This window comes from Mauremys reevesii, linkage group 21, assembly GCF_016161935.1.
Source record: "Mauremys reevesii isolate NIE-2019 linkage group 21, ASM1616193v1, whole genome shotgun sequence".
Classification (NCBI taxonomy): domain Eukaryota; kingdom Metazoa; phylum Chordata; order Testudines; family Geoemydidae; genus Mauremys; species Mauremys reevesii.
In genome coordinates, this window is record NC_052643.1 from 11,450,385 (window position 1) to 11,473,530 (window position 23,146).

A 23,146-nucleotide genomic window follows, 5' to 3' on the forward strand; every position below is an offset into this window, starting at 1 on the left:
AAGTGGAGCTCTCGTGCATTTCCCCCCCCCCCTCCCTCCTACCCTCTCTAAATTTATTTCCATGCCTTGCCGCTTTCAATCTGTGTTTACCGACCCTCTCAGTTCCCCCGTCTCTCCGCTCCTGCAAGCCGGCGGCTCTGGATTTGGGAGGACGAGATGGGGTTAATATGGAATGCCTGGTTTTAACAGTATAATGTGTAACCCCATAATGACTTTAAATATTGATTATTTGAAGGCCATTAGCGCTTATTGTTAAAGAAAAGTCAATACTTTTTAAGCCTTGTGAACCATTTGTCTCCTGTTAAAGGACATATCAAATTTAGCAGCATGCAGTGCAAATCCCCTAATACCCTACACACAAGCCTCCAGCTGGCATATATGTATTTTTTTTAAAAAAAGAAGAGAAAGATGCTGAAACAATGTGTGCAGAAGTGCTCTCTGCGCAACAAGGAGGGGGCTTAACAAACGTAATTGGCAAGGGCTGGGCTCAGGTTCTCAGGGGGCAGAGCTGTTACTCAGTGATTTCTCAGTCCTTACTCCAGTGGGAGTTTTACCCGAGTAAAGGCTGAGGTGTAACTGAGCAGGGATCTCAGGACTGAGCCCAAGGTTTTTATTTCCAATGTGTTTCAATGGGAGCTCTGTATGCCTTGGTTATTGGCTTGACTATGGACTCTTTCACCCCCGGGTCACTGGTTCAGTATAATTCACTACTATCTGGCCTGGGTAGAAGTAGCTGGTGGATCTCCCTCTAGGAGGTCTCCATATCCCCACATCTGCCAGTACAATTGGTGTTAATTAGCACGCTCCCTGCCATTCTTAGCTCGTCATCTCTCCCCCTTGCAAGTGGCCCTTCCGGGTCAGGATTGGGGCCCAGGGCACATGGCGGGTTGCGGTGCCACGCTGCAGTTTGTGAGTACAGAGAGGATTGGGTTGGGGTCAGGGAGGATTCAGAGTCTGTTCAGAATGATGCTCCTCAAGACCACAGCATTCATTGCCGAAAGGTGTCCCGTTTCCTGACTTGCTTTGTGTCGAGCGCCCCGTTAAGAAATGGGCACAGCCCCGTTAAGAAATGGCAGGGATGTTTCTTGGGCACCATCTCCCAGTAGATGTGTGACGTCCTTCCCAGTATTTCTAGTTTGTTAAGGAGATGCTAAACTGTGATCTCGCTATGGGGGCTCTGCCCCCCGATCATATGCATCGCGCGTGTGATCTGTGGAACTGCACCAGGGTGGACACTAGCCTCCCGATTGCTCCAGCTGCTTGTTTTGCAGCATTAGATATTGTGAAGGCGATGGGAGTACGTGCACCGTACTACCCTGCCCCTTAGCCCGGTTTTGCAGACTAAGGTGCTTGGTGAGCTGTGGGCACGTAGCTACTTGATTCCAGTTCGCTGTTGGCTCAGGCATGGATGCCGGCTGATGCGTAGAGTTGTGGCAAAGGAGGAGGGCAGTGATGAGTCAGGCCAGGTCTGTCCCAGCTCTGGTTTCAGAGTAGCCCAGCTGGTTGCATAGCGGTACTAATAATGGGAGCACCGATTGGGTCACAGTCCTTTTCTCTCTGACCTCGCCCTGCTCCTCCTTCCCCTACGCGGGTGTGGCTTTCGGCCCACTGCCAAACTCTGCAAGGTTCTGTTTACATTGCAAATGCTGCTGCTATCTGGCCACCTCACCTGACATGACTAAAGCACAGTTTTGTGGCGTAGACGGGGCCCGGCCCTGTTTTTAAAATCCTTGGGCTTGTTCCCTGACACTGTCGCGTTTGTAGTGTAGACAGGACCCTCCCTCCTCTAGCTGCAAGGAGCCCCCAAAGCTTACCCCACAGAGCCCGCGACAGCCTCTCCTTTAACATTTCCCTGTAACTCCTGTGGCCTGGCAGCACCCCCAGGGACCGCAGGGCCAGCTCCTCCCTCCTTCCGCGGGATTATTTCTTATCTCCATACCTAACAGTGGCCAGGTGACCAGCGTGCCTGTAAAGGAAGGGAAGTGGGGCCTATTACATGGCTTCTGGAACCGAGTGCACAATATAGAATGGGAACGAACAGAAAACAGCGGAGGGCAGGCAAAGGCCTCCGAGATCGAGGCTCGGCCCTGTGAGGTGACATCGTGCTGCTGCGGAAGTGAAGGGCCTTTAATTGATCCCCACAGAGAGCATCTTCATCCCTATCGCAGAGTGTCTCTTGCCAGCTAAAGTCAGGCGCCGCCGCCACTCCTTTTGTTTCTGACTCTTTGTGCAGCCTGCACCTGGGGCTTATGCGCGGTGGCGTCTCCTAGTCAGACTCCCCTCTCCTGTGTTTATAAAAGGCAGGGAGGCTGCGCAATAGTTAAAAGCTACTTGATTTCCTAAATTGCTTCTTATAAAACGAACAGCACGTCTGCCAGGCTCGTCTCCCCATGATTACGGCTAATTACGATCGAACCGACACCTCCTAGCCCCCGTCATGCCGCTTTAATTGTCCGTTATTCATCTGCAGGCTGTCCAGGGTGGCAAAGCACTTGGCAGCCCAGCGACCGAGGCCTCAGCTAATTGTGAGGCCTCAGGGATTAGGGCAGGTGATTACACACTTCATGGTGTAATTACATAAGCATCGCTTGGCTGCTGCCCCGGCGCTGAGCCGAAGGTCACGCGCTGCGTTACCTGAGATTAATTGGAGCTGCCACTGAAGCGCGAGGCGCTGGCGGAGCGGTTATACGATTAGCATTAACATTTCAACAGCGACGGATCGATCTGTGGCTCTCCTCCAGACACAGCGAGCTGTGCAATTAGTTTAGAGGAGAGCTGGGGGGGAAGGAGAGACAGACAGAAAAGGAGGAGGGAGCGAAAGGGCAAGAGAGAGACAGACAGACAAAAAGAGTGAGGGGAGAAAAGGACGAGACAGGCGGGGAGGCAAAGACAGATGGAAATGGGTGGAGGCAGGGAGAGGGAAGTCTGATTTAGGGAAATATTTCAATCCATCCACTGTTTTGGGTCCGCGTGTGGGTCTCAGCAATGGTGCTGGCTGATGGAGGGATAGAGCCGGTTCAGGGAGATCTAGGGAGAGGAGAAGGAGACACCCCGCCCCCTTCTCCTGCTGTTGGAACAGTTTTGGAAATCGGGCGAAGCACAAAAAATGGACCTCAGCTGTAGCTGTACGAAGCAGAGTGATAGCTCATCCCCGGCAGTGTGGGGGCAGGGAACCAGCAGGGCTTGGCTTTGCCTCTAGATGCCCCGGTGAAGGTAATAATGTTCTAAGTGGCCATCAAAGGGAATTAAGAGACGCGCAGCCGGAAACCAGAGATTTGCTTGCAGGCTTCCCAAGCAGATTTGACTAATGGAAGAGACCTTGGCTCCTGTTTGCTTCCTGAGGGCTTTACCTGGCCTGCTCTCTGGTTGTCTCTCCCTCCCCCAACCTTCCACTACGGTTACTATTAGCTAGAGTCAGGGCTAACGCCAGTCTGCTGTATTGTCGTCCTGCATCGTGTTCAGGCAGGCGACCCACCCTGGCTCTGCCCAGGCACCTCTCCGCTCACCAGCAGCACCCCCTGCTATGCCAGCCCTCTCTCCAGCTCTGCCACTCCAGTTCAACACTCACCTCCAGCAGGCCCCATCAGATCTCTGCCAGTGCACCTCGCCTCCGACCTGCAGCAGCCCCTTGTCTGCAGAGAAGAGGCTGCCAGTCGTACCAAGCAGGGCAGTGGTTGGATAACCATTAGGGTCCTCACTGAGACCCCCACCCCCAAAACGATCAAATATCTTTTGACTTGTAACCTAGTCAAGTTTTAACCGAGGTTTGCTGAGGTGAAAGACAAGTGCTGTCTGGTGCTGTCCTGTGCACCCCTTGCCCAGCCAGCTCCCAGCGTACGTCCCAGCAGAGCCAAATCTCTGCGAGCGGGAAGCTGGGAAGCAGGTGAGATCGGTTTCATTCCCCTGTGCACAGATTTGTATTGTCGGCTCCTCTTTTATCCCCTTCGCTTTTTTTCTTTATCAAGTTTTGCAAAAAAAGAACAAAATTCAACCCCAAACCTGCCATAGCGGATAGTCCTCCAGCGTCTCCATTCGCGCCATGGGTCAGTTCTGGGAACGAGTGAGAGAGCAGCGGGTGCGTGGGTAACAATGGAGCCAGTGCTGGGAGCCACTGTGTCACCTCCTCCCCACCTCTGACACCCGGATACTATGAGCTGCTGTGACCTCCCCCACCAAACGTTCGTTCCCATCAGGCCCTGTGAGACCCTGAGTGTCTGCGCTTGGCTCTGTGTGGGTACTGGCCCCATGAGCATCAATCACACGCAGCTCCGTGGGGGCAGAGGGCTCACGGCCCCTGTGAGACTGGGGCGGATGGTGCTGGTGGCTGCTCAGTGGGAAAGGAATGGGCAGCGCCTGGCCTGTCCCTCCTCCGCTCTGCTTTGTTTTAATTCATCGAATGTTGTGTTTTCTTCACTCTGTGGTCGTCACAAAGCAGGAGCCTCAATGGGGCTGGAACAGCTGGCTGGGAAACCCATGGTCAATGGGAATATCAGAAGCTTTTGGAGGAGCAGGGCAGGAGAGGGAATGGCAGACCCAACTGTCTGTCAAGGTGCAGCATGTGCACGCCCGCGTGCTGGTGTGAGCACCCGGGTCCAGCCAGTGGAAGTCTAACGGCGAACTCCTTTGTCTCAAGGCAAGCACAATCTTTGAGCTCTCTGTATAGCATCCTGGAGAGCATTCCCTCTCGGTCGCTCACGCAGCAAGTGTGGGCCTGCTGCTCGGCTGCATCTATCCCTAGGGGGATCGATCTCTGATCTCTCTCTCTGCCCTTAACTCAGGCACAGCTCCCATTGGCTCCAGGGACAGGTTTTGCTTAGGTAAGAACTGAGCAGAGACTTTGGGCTACAGCCCATTCTGAAATGTAATGTCCTCAGGGCTTTTACAAACCAGTCAGACACAGCTTCCGTCCCAAAGACCTTATAGCCCAGCTCAGGCACGTACAAGCAAGGGAAGGGGGTGCAATTGTTGTGAGTGTGTGTGAGAGAGAGAACACACTGTGCATGAGACAGCCGGTGCATTATGGAGTTGCAGGCTGCTGAGCATGAGGATTCAGGTTCTAATGGTGGCAGTTTGCTGGCAGACCAGCCTGTATCAGTCTTAGAAAGAGGCTGACCTTTAACATGCAGGTGTATTTGCACAGGTGTGCCCCAGCTGTACTTGTAGCGGGGTGTGGGTGTGTGTATATGTCAGAGAACACAGTACAGCATGCTGGCGCGCCCGCCGAGACATTGATCTCCTTGCTGAGCGAAGCTCACACTCGGATTGCTGCGATCAGCACCGGGCAGTGCTAAATCTCTAAATCTCTTCCATTTTCTTTAGGGACATGTCCCACCCACCGCCCCTGCTGTCACCCCAGAATGCCCCCCACATCGCGCTAGGGCCTCACTTGAGACCTCCCTTCCTGGGGGTGCCTTCAGCTTTGTGCCAGACGCCAGGTGAGTACATGGGTGATGGTCCACGTGGTATATGGGAGGAGAGGGCTGGGTTGTCACTCGTTGCCACAGCCCTGACTTGGAGCATCCCAGAGCTGTCCCACCCCAGTGGATGCACTGCCCTCTCCTGTGGCCACTCAGCTCCACTGGCCCGTATAGAGGGGAGCAGGCCATGCCATCTCCCTGGTCCCTTTGGTGTGTCTAGCCCCACAGCAGTGCTAGCAGAGAGCAAGGCCTGCCTCACAGGGGGATGGGACAGGTTCCTTGCACCAGGCAGCCGCGTGTGCCTATTGCATTGTGCAGCCTGAATGAGGCGGAATGGCAGGAATGGAGTCGGCTACAAAGTCACCCTGTGGGAGCGTTACGGGAAACCTTTTGGCATAGTGAGCCGCAGGAAATCACCTTGTGAGCCGCAGGAAATCACATCTGTGTTGCTCACCGGGATTACAGCCAGGGCAGTTCCCCCAGATTGGAGAGGGAGCAGTTCTGTGGCCCCTCCATGCACAGCTGGCCACACAGCGAGTGAGTGCTGCCCTGTATAACCCTGTGTCTGTCATGCTGTCCCCTGCCCACAGGTTACGGGTTTCTGCAGCCGGCACAAGCAGAGATGTTTGCACGGCAGCAGGAGATGCTGCGGAAACAGAACCTTGCCAGGTATGGAGCACTGCCCCAGAGGGGCTCCCTGCATGTCAGCCTGCCTGTCCTTCGGGCTAGATTTCCATCCCCTTTTGGCCTGTCTTCCTGGCCCCAGCCAGAATAGGGTGTGACCTTGGTGCTATATGGGCAGCCGGGGGAAGGAAGCCCTCCCTCTCCAGGACAGGTACCGCATAGGCAGCTGTAGTGCGAGCTTTCCCCACCCAGAGAACCTAGTTCAGCCCTCACACCCATCCAGTGCTTGGCCTCTCTGCTGAGACTACCATTATGCAGGTGATTTTTCTGATTGGCACCCTTTGGATGTAACCTGAGACCGCCAGACTCATTACACTTGGGCTTCTAAGGGGTGAGAAGGTGAGAGCGTTTGGTGCTGCCGGCTGGGTTTGAACCCATGACGTAGGGGTGAAAGGCTCTGTATCCCGTTACCTGCACCTCTCAACCAGCCAGCCCTGCTGCTAGGAACTTGCCAAGGAGCCTGGTTCGCACAGGGGGCGGCAGTGGTGGATGGAATCCGGACTCCTTGCCTTGGATTGTGCAGCAGAAATAGTGCAATGTCAGAGGGAAATTGAAACAATAGAAGGGCGTGAAAACCACCCGCACACCAAACTCGGCCTTGGGCCATTGAGCGCCAAAGCTGCAGCTGCTAGTGCATGAGGAGTTGACCTTCAAACCCTACTCGTTTTCCTCTCCCTCTTTAGGCTTGAGATGTCGGCCGAGATCATCCGCCAGAAGGAGCTGGAGAATCTCCATCGACAGAGGCTACTGGCCAGCGACCCGCTGAGCCTGCACCCCGGCTTACCCCAGGACCACCCGGCTTTGCGGAACATGCACGACATCCCCGAGGGGCACCCTCTGAGGGACGAACTCTCACGGAGGAACGCCATGCTGGTGCTCCGGCACAACAACACGCCGCTGCTGTCGCTCAACCATGGGGTCCCCAGCACCACCCCACCCAAGGAGCAGGGCCGGCGGGGGAGCCGGAAATCAGTGCACCACCGGGCCGAGCCTCCGGGTCTGCACGAGGCCAAGGAGCTGGCCGAGCCCCGGGCACGGGATGGTGTGCCCGACTGCAACGATGAGGAGATGAAAGACTCGGAGAGCGATGCGGAAGTGAGCGACGAGAAGCCGGAGAGCCTGAAAGCTGAGAGCAGCAGCTCAGCCAGTGAACTCAAAGAGTGCAAAGAGACAAGCAAGGTCTATGAGGGGGCCAAGGAGCTGAGCGAAGTGGCTTCCAGCCAGAATGCCCCCTGCAGCTCCTCAAGCACTGAGTCGCCCAGCCACCTGCTTGGCCCAGGCATCAATAAAACTGAGGTGAAATACCTCCCTCCGGCCTCCATCCCACCACCTCAGCCGCTGCCCTTCGGATTCCCTTATACAATGAGCCCCTATTTCCACGCAGGTAGGTGAGAGCCTCATAGCTATGGGGGGAACTGGCATAGCAGGGGGCCTTGGCCGAGTATCGATTTTACAGGATGTTAAGAATGGGGCTGATAGTCTATTCATGGTGCATCTGTCTCTGTGGGATTTGAGCATCTAGAGTTAAAACAAAACAAAAAAATGAATGTCAAGGATCCAGCTTGAAACAAAATAACTCAGAATCATAGAATCATAGAATCTCAGGGTTGGAAGGGACCTCAGGAGGTCATCTAGTCCAACCCCCTGCTCAAAGCAGGACCAAACCCAACTAAATCATCCCAGCCAGGGCTTTGTCAAGCCTGACCTTAAAAATCTCTAAGGAAGGAGATTCCACCACCTCCCTAGGTAACCCATTCCAGTTCTTCACCACCCTACTAGTGAAAAAGTTTTTCCTAATATCCAACCTAAACCTCCCCCTCTGCAACTTGAGACCATTACTCCTTGTTCTGTCATCTTCTACCACTGAGAACAGTCTAGATCCATCCTCTTTGGAACCCCCTTTCAGGTAGTTGAAAGCAGCTATCAAATCCCCCCTCATTCTTCTCTTCTGCAGACTAAACAATCCCAGTTCCCTCAGCCTCTCCTCATAAGTCATGTGCTCCAGCCCCCTAATCATTTAATGGTCATAAAGAGATTACTAATTAATCCAGAGATGGTACCAGGCTGGGGTGAGCCACAAACACATGTGAAGGGAAAAGGGCAAATACTAGACCCAAGTAGACATGGATCTTGGATGGTGCAGGAAGAATGTGAGAACGGCCATACTGGGTCAGACCAAAGGTCCATCTAGCCCAGTATCCTGTCTTCTGACAGTGGCCAATGCCAGATGCCCCAGAGGGAATGAACAGAACAGGTAATCATCAGGTGATCCATCTCCTGTCGCCCACTCCCAGCTCCTGGCAAACAGAGGCTAGGGACACCATCCCTGCCCATCCTGGTTAATAGCCATTGATGGACCTGTCCTCCATGAATTTATCTAGTTCTTTTTTTAACCCTGTTATGGTCTTGGCCTTCACAACATCCTTTGGCAAAGAGTTCCACAGGTTGACTGTGCATTGTATGAAGAAATACTTCCTTTTGTTTGTTTTAAACCTGCTGCCTATTATTTTCATTGGGTGACCCCTAGTTCTTGTGTTATGAGAAGGAGTAAATAACACTTCCTTTTCTACTTTCTCCACACCAGTCATGATTTTATAGACCTCAATCATATCTCCCCTTAGCTTTTCCAAGCTGAAAAGTCCCAGTCTTATTAATCTCTCCTCATACGGAAGCTGTTCCATACCCCTAATCATTTTTGTTGCCCTTTTCTGAACCTTTTCCAATTCCAATATAGCTGAGATTCAAAGTGTGAGAACATAAATGTGACTGAAGGTGAATTCTTGCCCCCTTGGGTATGTAAGTGTGCCTGGCTGGAAGCTGTGGGCTGAGCGTTTGACTGGGTATTGGCAAAGCTAATGATACAGTGGTAGGAAAAATGCCATGCTGTGTTGAGCTGCATGGATAAGCATGACGTCCTCACAGAGCAAAGGGGATAGTCTGCATGGAGTTGACTGGACCTTATGTGGGAGCCTCGGTTCAAGACAGACATTGATAAATTGGAGAGGGCTTCAGGGAAGAGCAGCAAAGATGATTAAGGGCTTGGAGGGATTGACCTGTGAGGGAAAAGGCTGGAAGAATTAAATATATATAACTGGGCTAAAAGATAACCAGGCTTGTAGAGAGGTGGGATCCAGTCAGGGCCGGCTCCAGACCCCAGCGCGCCAAGCAGGCGCGTGGGGCGGCATTGTCCTGGCAGGGTGGCATTTGGCTCCGGCGGACCTTCCGCAGTCATGCCTGCGGGAGGTCCACCGGAGCCCCGGGAGGAGCGGACCTGCCGCAGGCATGACTGCGGAGGGTCCCCTCTTCCCGCGGCTCCGCTTGAGCTCCCGCAGGCATGACTGCGGCGGCTGCGCTGGTCCCGCGGCTCGGACGGAGCTCCCGCAGGCATGCCTGTGGATGCTCCACCAGAGCCGCGGGACCACGGGACCATCCGCAGGCACTTCTGCCCCGGCCGCGGGACTGGGGAAGGGTGGCGCGAGCGGCGCAGCGCGCCACCCTGCTTGGGGCGGCGGAATTTCTAGAGCCGCCCCTGGATCCAGTAGCCACCTCTCAGTATTTGAAGGAGGTGCAAGGATTGTCTGGGGCATAGGCGCCAACTTTTCCCGGCACCGGTGGATGCTCGAGCTCCCCCCTCCCCGACTCCACCCCTGCCGCGCCCCTCCTGCCCCCATTCCAACCCCTTCCCCAAAGTCCCTGCCCCAACTCTGCCCCCTTCTTGCCCCTATTGGACTCCTTCCCCAAATCCCTGCCCTGCCTCTGCCCCAGCTCCTCCCCTGAGCGCGCCGCGTTCCCACTCATTCCCGCGCGAAACAGCTGGGAAGGAGAGGGGCGAAGCGGGACGCAGCGCGCTCAGGGGAGGAGGTGGAGGCAGAGGTGAGCTGGGGTGAGAGGGCGGGGCGAGGAGCTGCCAGTGGGTGCAGAACACCCACGGAGTCGGCGCCTGTGGTCTGGGATACTTGTAGGAGACATGCCCAAATGTAACAGGACAGAGATGAGCAAGGGAAAGCTTTTTAGGGTGAGCAGCTGAAAAATAGACCCGTGAGACAATCTCCCAGGGCACTGCAAAGCCCATTGCTAGAGTTACAGCTAGATGTACTGCTCAGGAAGCAGTCCTCTCTGGCAGCTGGTGGGGGACAGCCTGGAGTATCTGCTAGGTCTTCGCCATCTCTACATTCCCTGTAGTTCCATAGTTTGATGAGCGGGAAATGCAGAATTAAGGCTGGAGCTCCCTCCATCCCATTGTGCCTGGGGCATCTCCGGATGCCAGGCAGCATTACCTCCGGCATGTGGATCCATACCTCTGGGACAGAGATTCAGGAGGTCCCCAAACAGTGATTCCACTTCCTTGGCCAGCCTCTTGCCCTGGAAAGTCGTGTGTTGTCACCTGACTGTGTTCCCATGGCAACCCCCTGTACATCTCAGAGAAATCTCTGATGTGTTAACTTTAAGCTTCAGCGAGGGAACTCAACGGAGCAGGGGCTGTTGATTTACCCCAGCTCCCTGCAGATAGAAGGAGCGTGTCAGGACAAGGCGGAAGCGTGTGCATGTAGGGATGGGGGGGCGTATTGATACTCAGGTCATCATCCCACCAAGAGGCAGCGGAGTGGATGACTCTTCCTCCCCCTCCCCCATATGTCCTCCGTCAGGAACATCAGCTTTGTCCTCAGCAAGAAACAGCAGCTCCTCTGTGGTTATTGTCAGGTGCTCAGCTGACCCCTGTCCCGGCAGAGAGGGAGATGGGTTTGGTGAACTCTTGCCCCCGTGACCTTCCGATGCCTTTCCAAAGGAGAGGGGCTGGTTGTTTGGAATCCAACCGATCTGCCCCCCCCAGCAGCAAGGTTTAAGGAAGGACAGCAGGGTCACGCACGTGTGATAGAGCCATCACTGAGGTGACTGCCAGCCTGCGGGAAAGCACGCTCTCTCTGTCCCGTGCATGGCTTTTAAAATGGGCTCTGCATCCTGCTGCATGTGGAGGGAGGTGTGCACCACCCGGGGACACCACCGACTCACTGATGCAACCTGAAGACCTGTGAGTAAAGGACGTCCCAGTGCGAGGTGGGACTTGAACTCAGATTCCCAGCCTGAGCCAGCATACCAGCCCTGCTAGCTCAACCCAGAACCAAAGAGAGATGCATGGTCTGATGCCTTAGCTGAGCAGTTAGCAGGAACTTATTAGATGCTGTGTCCTGTGAGAGTAGGGGGGGCCAGGCCTTCTCCCTTATAAATCAATGAACTGGGCAGGATGAGTGCTGCTGCCCTTCACACGTGGGCCATTCGGAACCACCGTCCAGCCAGAAGAAGGAAGCAATTTCTCTGGGACAAGCAGGTGGCCAGTATGATAGATATTCCTGCTGCTTGCAACAGAGGAGGCTTCCTTGTGGGAGCCTCCCCCTCACAGTCATTTAAAGGGGGAAACACACGGTTCTGTGCTCTGACCACCCCATGTGCGACCCTACAGAGCAGGGTGTGGATTGCCGGCGGGAGTCCACCTCCATCAAACTATCAGAAACTAGAATGTGTCCTGTATTATTATTACTTATGATCAGGGCCTTGTTTAAACTGACCCCTCGTTTCGGGGACCATCGCTGTGTTATTGCATGAGGGCTCTCTTGCTTTAAGCTAGCACCCCATGTATTATTATGAAAGTTGTGATTGTTAGTCAGGGCCGCCCAGAGGATTCAGGGGGCCTGGGGTCTTTGGTGGTGGGGGGGCCGAATTGCCGCCGAAGACCCAGCACTTCGGCGGTGGGTCCCGGGGTGAAAGGACCCCCTGCTGCCAAATTGCTGGCGAAGACCCGGAGCAGAAGAAGCTTTCGGGGGCCCGGGCCCCATGAGAATTTTCCAGGGCCCCCGGAGCAAGTGAAGGACCCTGCTCCAGGGGTCCCGAAAAACTCTCATGGGGGCCTCTGCGGGGCCTGGGGCAAATTGCCCCACTTCCCCCCCCTCTGGGCGGCCCTGTTGTTATTGCATCAGTGGCCGTAGCTGAGATCAGGACCCAATTGTGCTTGGCACTGGTCAGGCACATAGGCCATGTCTCTCTGGAGAGTTAGCGCATGACAGGCTGGGGAGTAAATCTACAACCCTCTGGTATGCCACTCTCTACCTGGCCGCATGGACCTTGTACTCAAATTTCTGTAGTGCAGAAACAGCCGTAGGAACGTTTAGTGCACGGTAGCAGGGTCCACGTGGTGACTGTGTGTGTGGCAGGTGCTGCGCTGTAGATTGCCGCTCAGTAAATGGCCATATAGACAAGCCCATGGGAAGAGTCTATCCACATAGGCGAGACAGATCACGGGTGGGAGGGCAAACTGAGGCCCCAGGCCACACTGCAGGTCAGCAGGGGCGTGGGGAATAGAACTCATGTCTCCAGAGCCCCTGTGCAGTGTCCTGGACTGTGCGCTCTCTCACATCCTTATGCTACCGGTGTTTTGGGGCGCTTTGATTAACCTGAGTCCAAGTAACGTGACCACAGATTGCCCAACCAATGGCCAGCCTTGGCCCCAGGAGGAGTTTGTGCCTGAGGACAGAAAACCCGACGTTCTCTTAACTCTGTCCTGTCCATGGGCTGCTCTTGTCGCTCACAGAGGCCTGATGGTGTGCTGGACACCATGGTGAGGAGAAACAGACCCTGGCCCAAGGAGCTGACAATCTAAAGAGGCTTGTAGCATGACAGACCCCAGAGGACGGTGGAGAAGGGAAAGGAGATGGCTGGAGTCTCAGACAGCCCAGCCAGGTTTCCAGAACAGGGAGGGCTCCTCTCGTGCTTTGGAGGCAGAGAACTGGTTTCTGTCCCCGATGACAAAAATATTGACGAGGCAGCCAGAGTTTGGTCGATTCCCTGAGCCGCCTCCTGGGAATCTGGCGGCTGCCGGATGACCTCATCTCTTCAAGGTTTCAGCGGAGTTGTGTTCTCGTCTTCCCCCCCTTCCGCTGGAAAAGGTGAAGGATGGAGTGTGCGGGAGGCTAAAATCCTTTTATTGATCCACAGTCTGGAGAGCAATTAACGTGAGCCTTCCAGTGCTGCTCCATGACCCGAACCCGCAATGGTGTGTGCACGTGGGGGGGTGGGGGAATGGGAGAGCGATAACAAGACTGATTAAACCCATCTGTGTGTTGGCTTCTGGGCCTGTTCTGAGCTTGGGGCCGGGGGAGGAGGGAGCTTTGCTGCTGATGCTCTTGGCCTGATGAGACGTCTGTGCAGAAAACAGGGCCTGGCTGTCGGGACTGAGGCCCTGTTGGCAGTGAGGAGAGGAGAGATCCTGCTCTAGCTAGCCGACAGGCCTGCTGTCTGGGCTTACACTTATCCTAGTGATAATGCACAGCTCATGCCCAGTGACACCCATATCCGTGTTTATTTCCCTCCTCTCAGGGTGCAGTGCTGGGGACTGAGGGCCTGTATTGTCTCCAGAATAGGTACAGCATGGGCACCTCCACTGCAGTCCCCCCTCCACTGCCCTGTCAGCCCTTGTGCCTCAGCCGTGCCCCGTGGAGACTCCCCTTTCTGGAAGGGGTGGGTAGTTCAGTCTCCAGGACCCTTGGCCTTTCTACCACAGCTGCCAGAAAGTATGTGTGTGTGGGGGGATTATTTAATACCAGTTGGCAGGGGGGTGTTTTTATGTGGGCATCTGTCCACAAGACCCTGGCCTGGGATGATAGTTTTCGCCCCTCTCCGAGCAGGGGCCCCATCTGGTGAAATGCTCAGTAATCCGTTACCAGTCCCGTGGATCTTTATTCGTCACTCAGTGAGAGAAGAGGAGCCTGGCTGGGGACAGATGCTGCTGTGTCCCCACCGTCCAGCAGTATCCAGCGATGTACCGTTACCAGCCGAGGGAGCTTGCATGTATCGAGCCCAGTGACTCCTGGTCAACGTGCAGAGTGGGGGATGATTGAATAGGTTGCTTCCGGGTCCTCTGTTTCCAAGGTGCTGAGCACCCAAATCTCTAGATGAAATCCATGAAGCTCCCGGTGTTTGCCACCTCCGCAGAGCAGGTTCTCTGGGGGAAGTTAGGGCCCCGTTGAAATCAGCGGGAGTTTTGATACTGGCTTCAGTGGGGCCAAGATTTCAGCATCTGTCTCTTAACTTCTGTGCTATAGAAACTGCTAGTAGGCTGGAGCCCAGTGTGCTGGTATTTCCCCTGTTTTTCAAGAACGCTTCCACCCGTCAGCCGGAGTGTTTTCCTGGTATAGATGGGGAGGGGAGGCAGACCCTTGGAGATCAGGGCTTTGGCGATACTAGCTTTCTCTGTGTGCGGATAGGTGGACAATATTACTTGTTGCCCTAGGCAGGCTGACTGCGTGCATGGCTGTGGGCCTGGAGGGATACAAAAACGGATGGGGAGAAGGCTGCCTGGCGGGACTGACCTTTGGCTCAGCTCTGTTAGTGACATTAGCAAGGCTGCAAATAGAGCCGATGGGCTCAGCGCATCTCCCCACTTCTACCCCAGGAATTGTAGGGTCACTGGCAGGCGCCTGGGGAAGGGATTTCCTCAAGGGTTACACCAAGACTCGCTAGCCCTGTCCCCTGACATCAGCCCTTCCACTTGCAAACAGAGTTGAACATGACTCTATCTGCATAATCTCTGGTAGGGATCTGGAGACAGCCTGTGCCAGGCAGGTACCGCCCAGCCTCTGTGGAGTCTCGGGCAGTGCCTGAGGCTGGGCCGGGCGGGCTGGCTGACTGGAGGCTTCATTCCCAAGTCCTTGGCTTGCCTTTGGAACAAGGAAGTACCTAATTTTAAAGCCGTTGGCTGTTACAGTCAGATCCCCTCGGAGACACTTGCTCCGGCGGCAGATGGAGGCGTCTGGCCCATGTGTCGGCTGTGCCTAGAATAATTGAGTTCAGTTTCACTTCCTCTATTTACCGAGCTGCAGCCGCTTTTCCAAAAAAGGAGGGAAACAATCAGCTGTCCCAGTGTCTCGCGAGCTTCAATGTAAACAGCTGGGAGTTTGGGTTCCAGAGCAGGGCACAAACCACAAGTGAAAATGATAATGTAACCAAAGGGAGCTCGTCTGTCTGTCCATCTGTCTTATAGTTGGGAGGGAAGGGAACATGCTGCTCCTCCAGCAATGTCCCAAACCCCTTGGGGCCTCCCCCCGAGTCTCCCTGCAGCTTGGCAAAGCTGGTAGTTTCCACGGAAGCCTTTATAAGGGGGATGAAAGTTCAGTGAAGCCCAAGCTCTTGCCGACTGGGAGGACAACGGGTAAAGTGGCTCAGTCCGGAGCATGTGGCAGAGAGGCCAGATTCTATCTCTGGCTTTTTCACATCGCTGGGGGGGCCCACTGAGCTTTGAAGGCCTCAGGACAGCATGTCATGGTGCCACTGGACCCGCTGCAGAGGGTAACAGGCGGAGGACCCCGCTCCGGAGGGCAGGGCTTGCAATTCTTGCCCTTGCTGTGAAAGGGAGATTGCAGTGGGGGACGGGGCTGAGGATAGGAGCCGGGGTTTAGGTTCTGATCTCCACTCAAGGGTCAGGGAGGAGAAGCTGAGGATCTGGGCTGTAAGCTGTCTGGGGCAGGGACTGTCTTTTTGCTCTGTATTTGTACAGCTCCTAGTACAATGGAGTCCTGGATCATGACTGGGGCCCCTAGGTGCTACAATCATACAAATAACAATAATAAAACGGCCTATAAGGAGCAAAGCGCTGGGGATTCCAGTCCTCCATGTGGCTGGAGGATGGGACAGGGGATACTCAACCCCACTCACGGGTGTGGAGGATGAACCGTCTCATCCCCCCACTCCACACCTCTTCAAAGGGGTTAGGAGGGAGACAGACAATTCCTGCCCCCTTTTCAAGTGGACAGATGTGGCTGGGGACGATGCCCAGCACCAGATGACGCTCTGAAACCTCCACAACAGATCATTATAACATGTCACTTCCAGTTACTGGTTGGCTCATGCCCTGAAGCATGAGACTTGATATGAGAGTTTTGTCCTCGCCAGTGTGACTGTGGATGTTCTGATTCCTGTAAATATCCAGTCCTTTTAAGCATCCTCCTGAACTCTTGGCCTCAGTGGTCACATAGGCGGCGAGTTCCACAGCTGAATAAGGCATTTTCCAAACGAGTATTTTCTGTGTTCAGTGGTAAATACATGGGTGGTCCCCTGGCTCCTCTGTTGTGATACAGGAGAAGCTGGAGTTGCCTGGCTGGTATCTGTCCATCGTTTTTCATTCTCCAGACCTCTGCCCTGTTCCTCTCTAGGCTCTAATCCAGCTCTCTCCTTCCACGTTTGTCCCATGCTGTCTGGAAGCAGGGACAGCTCGGCTCTCCCCTTCTGGGGTTGGAGCGCGCTCTCTGTCGCCGTTCGGCTCTGCTGACAGGGCTGGGCCTTGAACCGCTCTTGCGTTTCAGAGGATTGACCTGTCTGCGTGAACCGCACCATGCTCTCCTCAGAGCTCCAGGGAGGTTCTTGGGGGTCACCTCCCCACCCGGCTAGACCCTGCCCCAGCAGAGAGACGGGGCCATATGCATTTAAACCACGGCAATGGGTGTTAGGCAGCCCAACGTTTTGGGCTGTGGGGGGATTTAAAACAAAGGTTTGTTCGTAAGGAAGGAGTGAAAATTCTCTCCTCCACACCAGCTCCAGCTCCAGCTCCAGCCAAGCAGCAGGCCGCAGGGGCGAGGTGTCGGGGCCTGTTATCATTTGGAGCACGTAGTCGGGAGAAGGGCTGGGGGGAGGGAAACTCCCAGGGCAGCCGGAGTTTTTCCATTTTGCAGTGTGTGGAGAAACACGCCTTCGGGGGCTTCTCTCCCCCCTCCCTTTGCTGCAGCTGAAGAACATTACACACATGAAACACATTAGAGGGGATTTTTCCCCTCTCTCCTGCCGCCCCCCCCAACACCTTTTCCAAGCGAGGGACCTCCAGGAGACAGAAGCCTATGAATTGACCCTGCCCAGCGTTTTAATTGACAGGCCATTAAAAATGGATGTGCGGCTAGAGAGAACTATTCCGATCGCAGGCCTGTTGCTGTCCGTGTGGGATTTTAATGATTTATGTTTCCTTCTCCTCCCCGTCCCCCCCCCCCCGCCCCAAACAATCCAGGCGCCATGGGAGGTCTGTTCTTGGATGGGGAGGAGAGCCCGGCGCTGGAAGACATCAGCAAATGGACAGTGGAGGACGTCTGTAACTTTGTGGGCAGTTTGTCTGGCTGTGCCGAGTACACTCAGGTAAATTCACAGCAGCTTGGGAAACGTTTGGTGGGGTTGGGAGGGGAAGGAGGAGGGAGAGAACTCGCTCCAACTCTTCCCCCACCCCCAAGCCCTGCAATCAATCAGAGCAAATGTGGCGGAATATTTAAGAGAGCCCTGCAGGGCCTGTCAACCGTCTGGCTTTCCTGTTTTCCTACCGGATTGGGGCTTAACCGCCTGGCTGCCAGGAGATGCCCCCAGGGCATGGAGGGGTGTGCATGTGGCTAGCAGTGTGGGAGGGGGGAGGTAGAGGGTTTCTGCTGCTGCTGGGTGGATTACAGCTAGCGACTCCCCGCCTTGGGAGAGAGGTGTGTGGAAGTCTGTGGTGTCCCACAACCAACCCAAACCCAATGCTGGCTTTGTGCCGGGCTGTCCTGGGGAGCCAGGCTTTGGGTGTGTTATCATGAGGGACCGTGTACCGGGTTTGAGTGCCGTTCAGAAGGGCCTTTTCTCAGGGAGCGCCAGGAGCTGGAAGCCTGCGGCATCTTCACCAAAAGGCAGCACCTGGTTGGCCTGATGGGTTCTCTCTGGGGCCTCGCCACCCTTGAGCACTGTCAGCCAGGTGCCCAGGTAAAAGCCACTGGTACCTTGCACCAGGGCGGTCCGTGGCACAGCTGGGCCAGCCTTTCGCCTCCAGAGAGTGCCGGTCACAGACCGTCTCATCTTAACGCTTGGCAGCATTCAACAATCTCTGCTCCGGTGAGGGCTCACCGGCCGCGGGTGGTGGGGAGCGCTCCAGGGGGAGAGCTCTGGGAGAAGGGGAGGAAGCCGTGAGAGACCCCCCACACACTAAATTAATTGCCACACAGAGTTGTTTTTGTTTTTAAAGCCCTTTGCAGCAGGAGCAGTGCATCCATCAGTGCTGCAGGGTTCATAAAGCCGCTCAGTGTGAGGCTGCTAGGTGGGACACGAAAAACAACCCTGCTTTTTGGCTCCCAGGGCTGCTGAAATCCATTATAAATACCCCATTGAGAGCCTGCACTAACTGCAAACGCACAGATTCCTGAGCTGTCTGACAGCCCTTTAAAGAGGGCACGGTGTGCTCAGGAGAGGGAGAGGGACAGGGCTTGGGGGAGGGGATGAGAACTAAGAGAGGTTTAGCTCGGGAGAATCCAGCTCCTCCTGGGACAGCCGACAGCCACACCTAGACCGGGAACACCAGGGAGATCCAGGCACTAAATTGCAGCTCCTGAGGGGAAGAGGACAACAAGGGAATTGAGCTTAACAAAGACAGCCCCCTTGACACACACACACTGAGAGGGCAAGTCTGGGGAATCCAGCTGACTGGAGCCTGTGGGGAACCACCGCTTGGAAACGATCCTCTTTGTCCACTTGCTTCTGAGCTGGCTGAACACTGGTTTTCCAAAGCTCCCTCCCTTCCCCCCCAGCTCCTGGAGCATCAGGCATCACTGCCTCTTCCTGAGCCATTCAGGCCAACAACCACTGAGCCGAGCGGCTGCTCCGAGTGTTAACGGCCCAGCAAGTGACCTTTCCTGCAAGGGAGCCATCCCCAGCCAGTGTGAGAAAGCCGAGGCCCGGCTTAGCCTCGCTCCCGGGAGCAGGCCTTGGGAGAGCGGCTCAGGCGCCTGGCGTGGGTTTCAGGGCCTGAACAGGCAGCTCCTTTCATTCTGCGCCGCACGTTTTCACAGATAAAAGATCTCCTTAAAGATCCTCCCCAAGGGGAGGGGGAAGCTGGGAGCCAGGCTTTGCCGTTCATTATGGTGGCCGGGAAGCAATGCCTCCCTTCCTGCTCTCTGGGGTGGCTGGCTGATGTGCTTTCAATGCAGAGTCTGTCCTTCTTTGCCCCCTAACCGTGGTGTTAATCTCATCCTGACAAGCTTCATTAAAACCACCTGTAAGACGGGTGCTTCCTCCGAGCGTGCAGCTGTGCCTGCGAGAGCGCGCGTCTGCCAGAGATGGGGGGCCCGTGAGTGTGTGAGAGAAGGGAGGGGCTAGAACCGAGAAGGGGGCTTGAGAGAGCAGGGGAAGTTTTTTGGGGGAGGGGCTGGAGAAAAGGAAGAGGGTAGATTTGAGTGGCTGGAGGGTGTGTGAGAGAGACGGGTTTTCATGTCTGGCGTGGGGGGAGGGAAGGGCCGGGGGTGTAGAATAAGGCAAGAGATGCATGGGGGGCCGGGGGGGGGGTTGGAAATCAGGAGAGAGTGTGTATTAGTGAGGCAGGAAAGGGGGTAGGTTTCAGGGTGTGGGGGGGAATGTTAAACCAGCCCAGATCAGGGGTAACTCACTGGTGGCAGTGGAATTCCTCTGGATTTACACCCCTGCAACAGAGCAGAGGGCCACCCCACCGCTGCACGTGTTGAGGCAGGTAGGAAAAGTGGAGAAATCCTGACCACACGCACCTTGCCAGAGACTCGGCCATTTACACCTCCCAGTGCTCCCTGCGCGCCTAGGGACAGAAAATCCAGAGCTGACTGATGCGCTGGCTTAGCAAACCCGGGCACTGTCAAGTAAGGGGCCCATTGTAAACAACCCCGGCATGGCAGGGGGCGCTGGCACACACGGAGTTAAACGGATGAGGCTTTTGTCGTTCATCGTGGTTGTGTGTTTAATAGGTTTTTACTGTGTGAAAGATGCAGCGTGCAGGGGTGCTGCAGAGCTGTCTGTGTTCTCTCCTCCCAAACCACAGCTGCTGGGGAGGTCTGGCCCCGGCCTGCAGCGCGCTACCCCCAGGAAGCCCTGCGAGAGCCTGGCGGTTACGCTGTGCGTTCGGGAACACAAAAGTAACGCAATTGAAAACAAAGTCGGCCTTCCCACTCCCGATCTCCGTCAACGTCCATCTTTATGTCGTCCCCCTCCCCGCCCCCTGAAGTGAGGCCTCCCAGTGTGCGCAGGTTAGGTCTTGGGGGGGTAGAGAGCTGAGGGAGGGAGCCTTCTGGCTCCTGGCCATGTTGGCTCTGTAGGAAGGAAAGAAATCGGTCTATTAAGTTTCGCTAGGTCAAAGAGCAGAAACACATGCTGCAGTCATCAAGAGCAGCTTTGCTGGTGGAGTCCAGCAGTAAATGACCTTGCACCGGCTCAGCTGCCTCGGCGTCAGCAGCCACTGCTGCTCTCCAAGGGGCTGGCTCTGCGATGCAATCCGCAGCTGGAAAAGAAGCCATTAGAGCAAACTGAAAGCCCCCCCTCCCTTGGCTGTGCTGTAATAACAATGCTATGCAAAGCAGCGCCGCGGCGAGCGGGAGCGGAGTCAGCGATTAGCTAGTGCCGCGGCCCCAAGACAGTTCACCCAGGCGTGAGGCCAGCGCTCGCCCTGGCATGTGCAGAAACCCGCGCGGAGCGAAGGCGTGGCTCAGTGAGGAGGAGAAAATCGACATGTGCCCGATCGAACCCAGGTTCCGCCACTGAGGGGAAATGGCTCGGTAGCAAATGAGAAGAATGACGGAGGAGCGGAGCTGCAAGCACTGAGCCAGCATTAATGGAACAGAGCTGCTGGCAGGGAGATTGGTACAATTACATCCCCACTTGAGAGATGGCAAACAGAAGCGCTGGGGAGGGGGGGGGTCTTGTCTGGGGCAGGGCTGGGCTAGAACCCAGGTATCCTGACTCCCTGACCCTGGGCTTTTACCACAGGCCCTGTGAGATGACAAGCTGCTGCTTGAGTCCATCTGTCACTGTGGTGGGGGCAAACTCTTCAGTTTGGTTTTTTCACCATTCCATTTTCCCCCCTTTTCCTTGGGAAGGGAGTTTAGGGATTTGTGTATGTGTATAACAGGGGGAGGGGTGGATTTGTGTGCATGTATCGCAGAGGGGTGTGTGTGATATAGATTATCTATACATCTATATGAGAAAATTCCAGGATTGTCCCTCCGAAGCCTAGAATGTCTGTTGAGCCAGTGTGGAGCAAAGGAAACAGCTACAGCCATGGCCAACAGCTCGTTTTGTTTAGATTATGATCCAGTTTTTAAGTTCTCAGCCGTTTGGGGCTTTTTTACACACACGATTTTCTGAATTACACCTGGGCAACAGCACAGGCTTCAGCTCCTAGTCACTGTAACTCGCTAAGTTCATGGAGGATAGGGTCCATCGATGGCTGTTAGCCGGGATGGTGTCCCTAGCCTCTGTTTGCCAGGAGCTGGGAATGAATGATGGGATGGATCCCTTGGTGCTGACCTGCTCTGTTCATTCCCTCTGGGGCACCTGGCACTGGCCACTGTCGGAAGACAGGACACTGAGCCGTTCTTGAGTTCTGACTGTATACGTTATAATGGCGCTTTGGGTATTCTAATGGGGGTGGAGAGTGTCGGAGAAACCCACTGCACTACGTGGCAGTCACGAGTTAGCTGGCCGTTCACAGGGGCGGGTCGTTTGGCATCGTTACTGCTGCCTGTCTCAGCTGGGAGGTAGTGCTCATTCGCTTGGCACAAAACCCTGCCCTGCTCAGTGCAGCACCGAGGGGGTGCATAGATTGTATCTAATGAATGTGAAGTGGATGTTAGCACAGATAAAAAGGCAGGACAAAGTGTGTGTCGTAGTTGAGGTATGGTTTGTATAGGGAACACACTGCCTAGCCATTTGTCTGTCTGGCACACGAGCAGTGTTTAGGGCCTGGGTTTTGCTTAAATCAATCCTGAACAGGTTATTCCCCGGCAGTGGAGGTTTCTGAGAAGAACGTCTTTGATCAGGAAATCAAATGTAGAAGGATATTGCAGAGGATGACCTGAGCCTTTTTAGCTTATTCGAAGCCCTCTTCTGTGTGGTGATGGAGTGGTGGGAGGGGACTCACTCATTACCTGCAGGGGTCCTACAGGCCCAGGAGAGACTTTTGCAAAGAATCGTGAGGACAAGGTGTGGGATCCGGAAAAGCAGCCACAGTCTGGTATATGCCACCACTGTGGACATGACTGGAGACGCTCCGAACATGCTTCATACCAGGGCAGTGACAGCTGCGGCCCTGGGCTGGACTTGAACTGAGGCCGCAGGGCCTGTGTACGTTAAGGTGGTTTATACCAGTGTGGTTAGAGCATGCAGCTAAAGACAGGGCATGCTCCATCCCAGGCCTTGAGCGGGACTCTCCTTGCAACCGCACCTCATGGCTGCCAGTGAAACCTTCATGCCGGGCAATGCATGTACGTGGGAAGCCGAGGTGGGGTGGTGAAGTTCCCCTGCTTTGGGGAATAGTGTCGGAGCCCTGTAGTCTCGTTGGGGCAGGAACCTTCCCTTTGTTCTGGGTTTGTACAGCACCTAGCACACCTGGCTCAAGACTAGTGCTCTGAGGAGCTACCGCACAACAAACACCTAATGATAATAACTGGGTTCCTGAGCTTCCCTGCTGCTAGCTCGAGGCATGTGTAGCTGTGCTGGCGTGTGTAAGCATGGAGGTGTGCTTGTCTGCAGGTATTCAGGGAACAGGCTATCGATGGCGAGACGCTGCCGCTCCTGACCGAGGAGCACTTACTGACCAACATGGGGCTCAAACTGGGACCAGCTCTGAAGATCAGGTCACAGGTAAGAACACTTCCGCCGTGGCGGCTGGTGTGGTGTAAATGGGAGCAAGTCAAAGCTGCACCCACCCCCCAAGCTCTCTCACAATATGGGGTGAAGGCCAGAATGAAGGGAGCTGTCTAGTGGTTGATCTGCAGCACCAGGAGCTGGGTTCACAGCTCGGCACGCTGTGATCGCTCGTCAGTGATTCAGGCAGAGAGGTTAACCCCCCTTCCTTATAACCCGCCCCCTTGGTGCGAACAGGCTTAATTCACTAGCGTGTGAGCGCCGTGAGGGAAGTGTCGCCAGCACTGTTTGTCAGCACAGCTGTAGGCTCACTCCCAGATGCACCGTAGACACGCACACCCTTGGAGGCAGGGAGGGCTGAATCAGGCCTCTGGTTGTATTAAAGAAGGTTCCCC

At 55.2% G+C, this 23,146-nt stretch overlaps 1 protein-coding gene across 5 annotated transcripts in view; it reads left to right on the top strand.

Moving 5' to 3' along the window:
* SAMD11 (sterile alpha motif domain containing 11) overlaps positions 1-23,146 on the top strand; it is a 180,310-nt gene that overhangs the window by 153,244 nt on the left and 3,920 nt on the right. For 3 of the 5 annotated variants that reach the window (XM_039509263.1, XM_039509265.1, XM_039509267.1), the window contains exons 9-14: positions 4,433-4,633; positions 5,320-5,435; positions 6,008-6,086; positions 6,785-7,485; positions 17,143-17,267; positions 22,638-22,748. In XM_039509263.1, the coding sequence (XP_039365197.1) occupies positions 4,433-4,633; positions 5,320-5,435; positions 6,008-6,086; positions 6,785-7,485; positions 17,143-17,267; positions 22,638-22,748 (1,333 nt within the window). The remainder of the gene's footprint in view (positions 1-4,432; positions 4,634-5,319; positions 5,436-6,007; positions 6,087-6,784; positions 7,486-17,142; positions 17,268-22,637; positions 22,749-23,146) is intronic. The other 2 variants (XM_039509264.1, XM_039509266.1) reach the window with 2 other exon arrangements.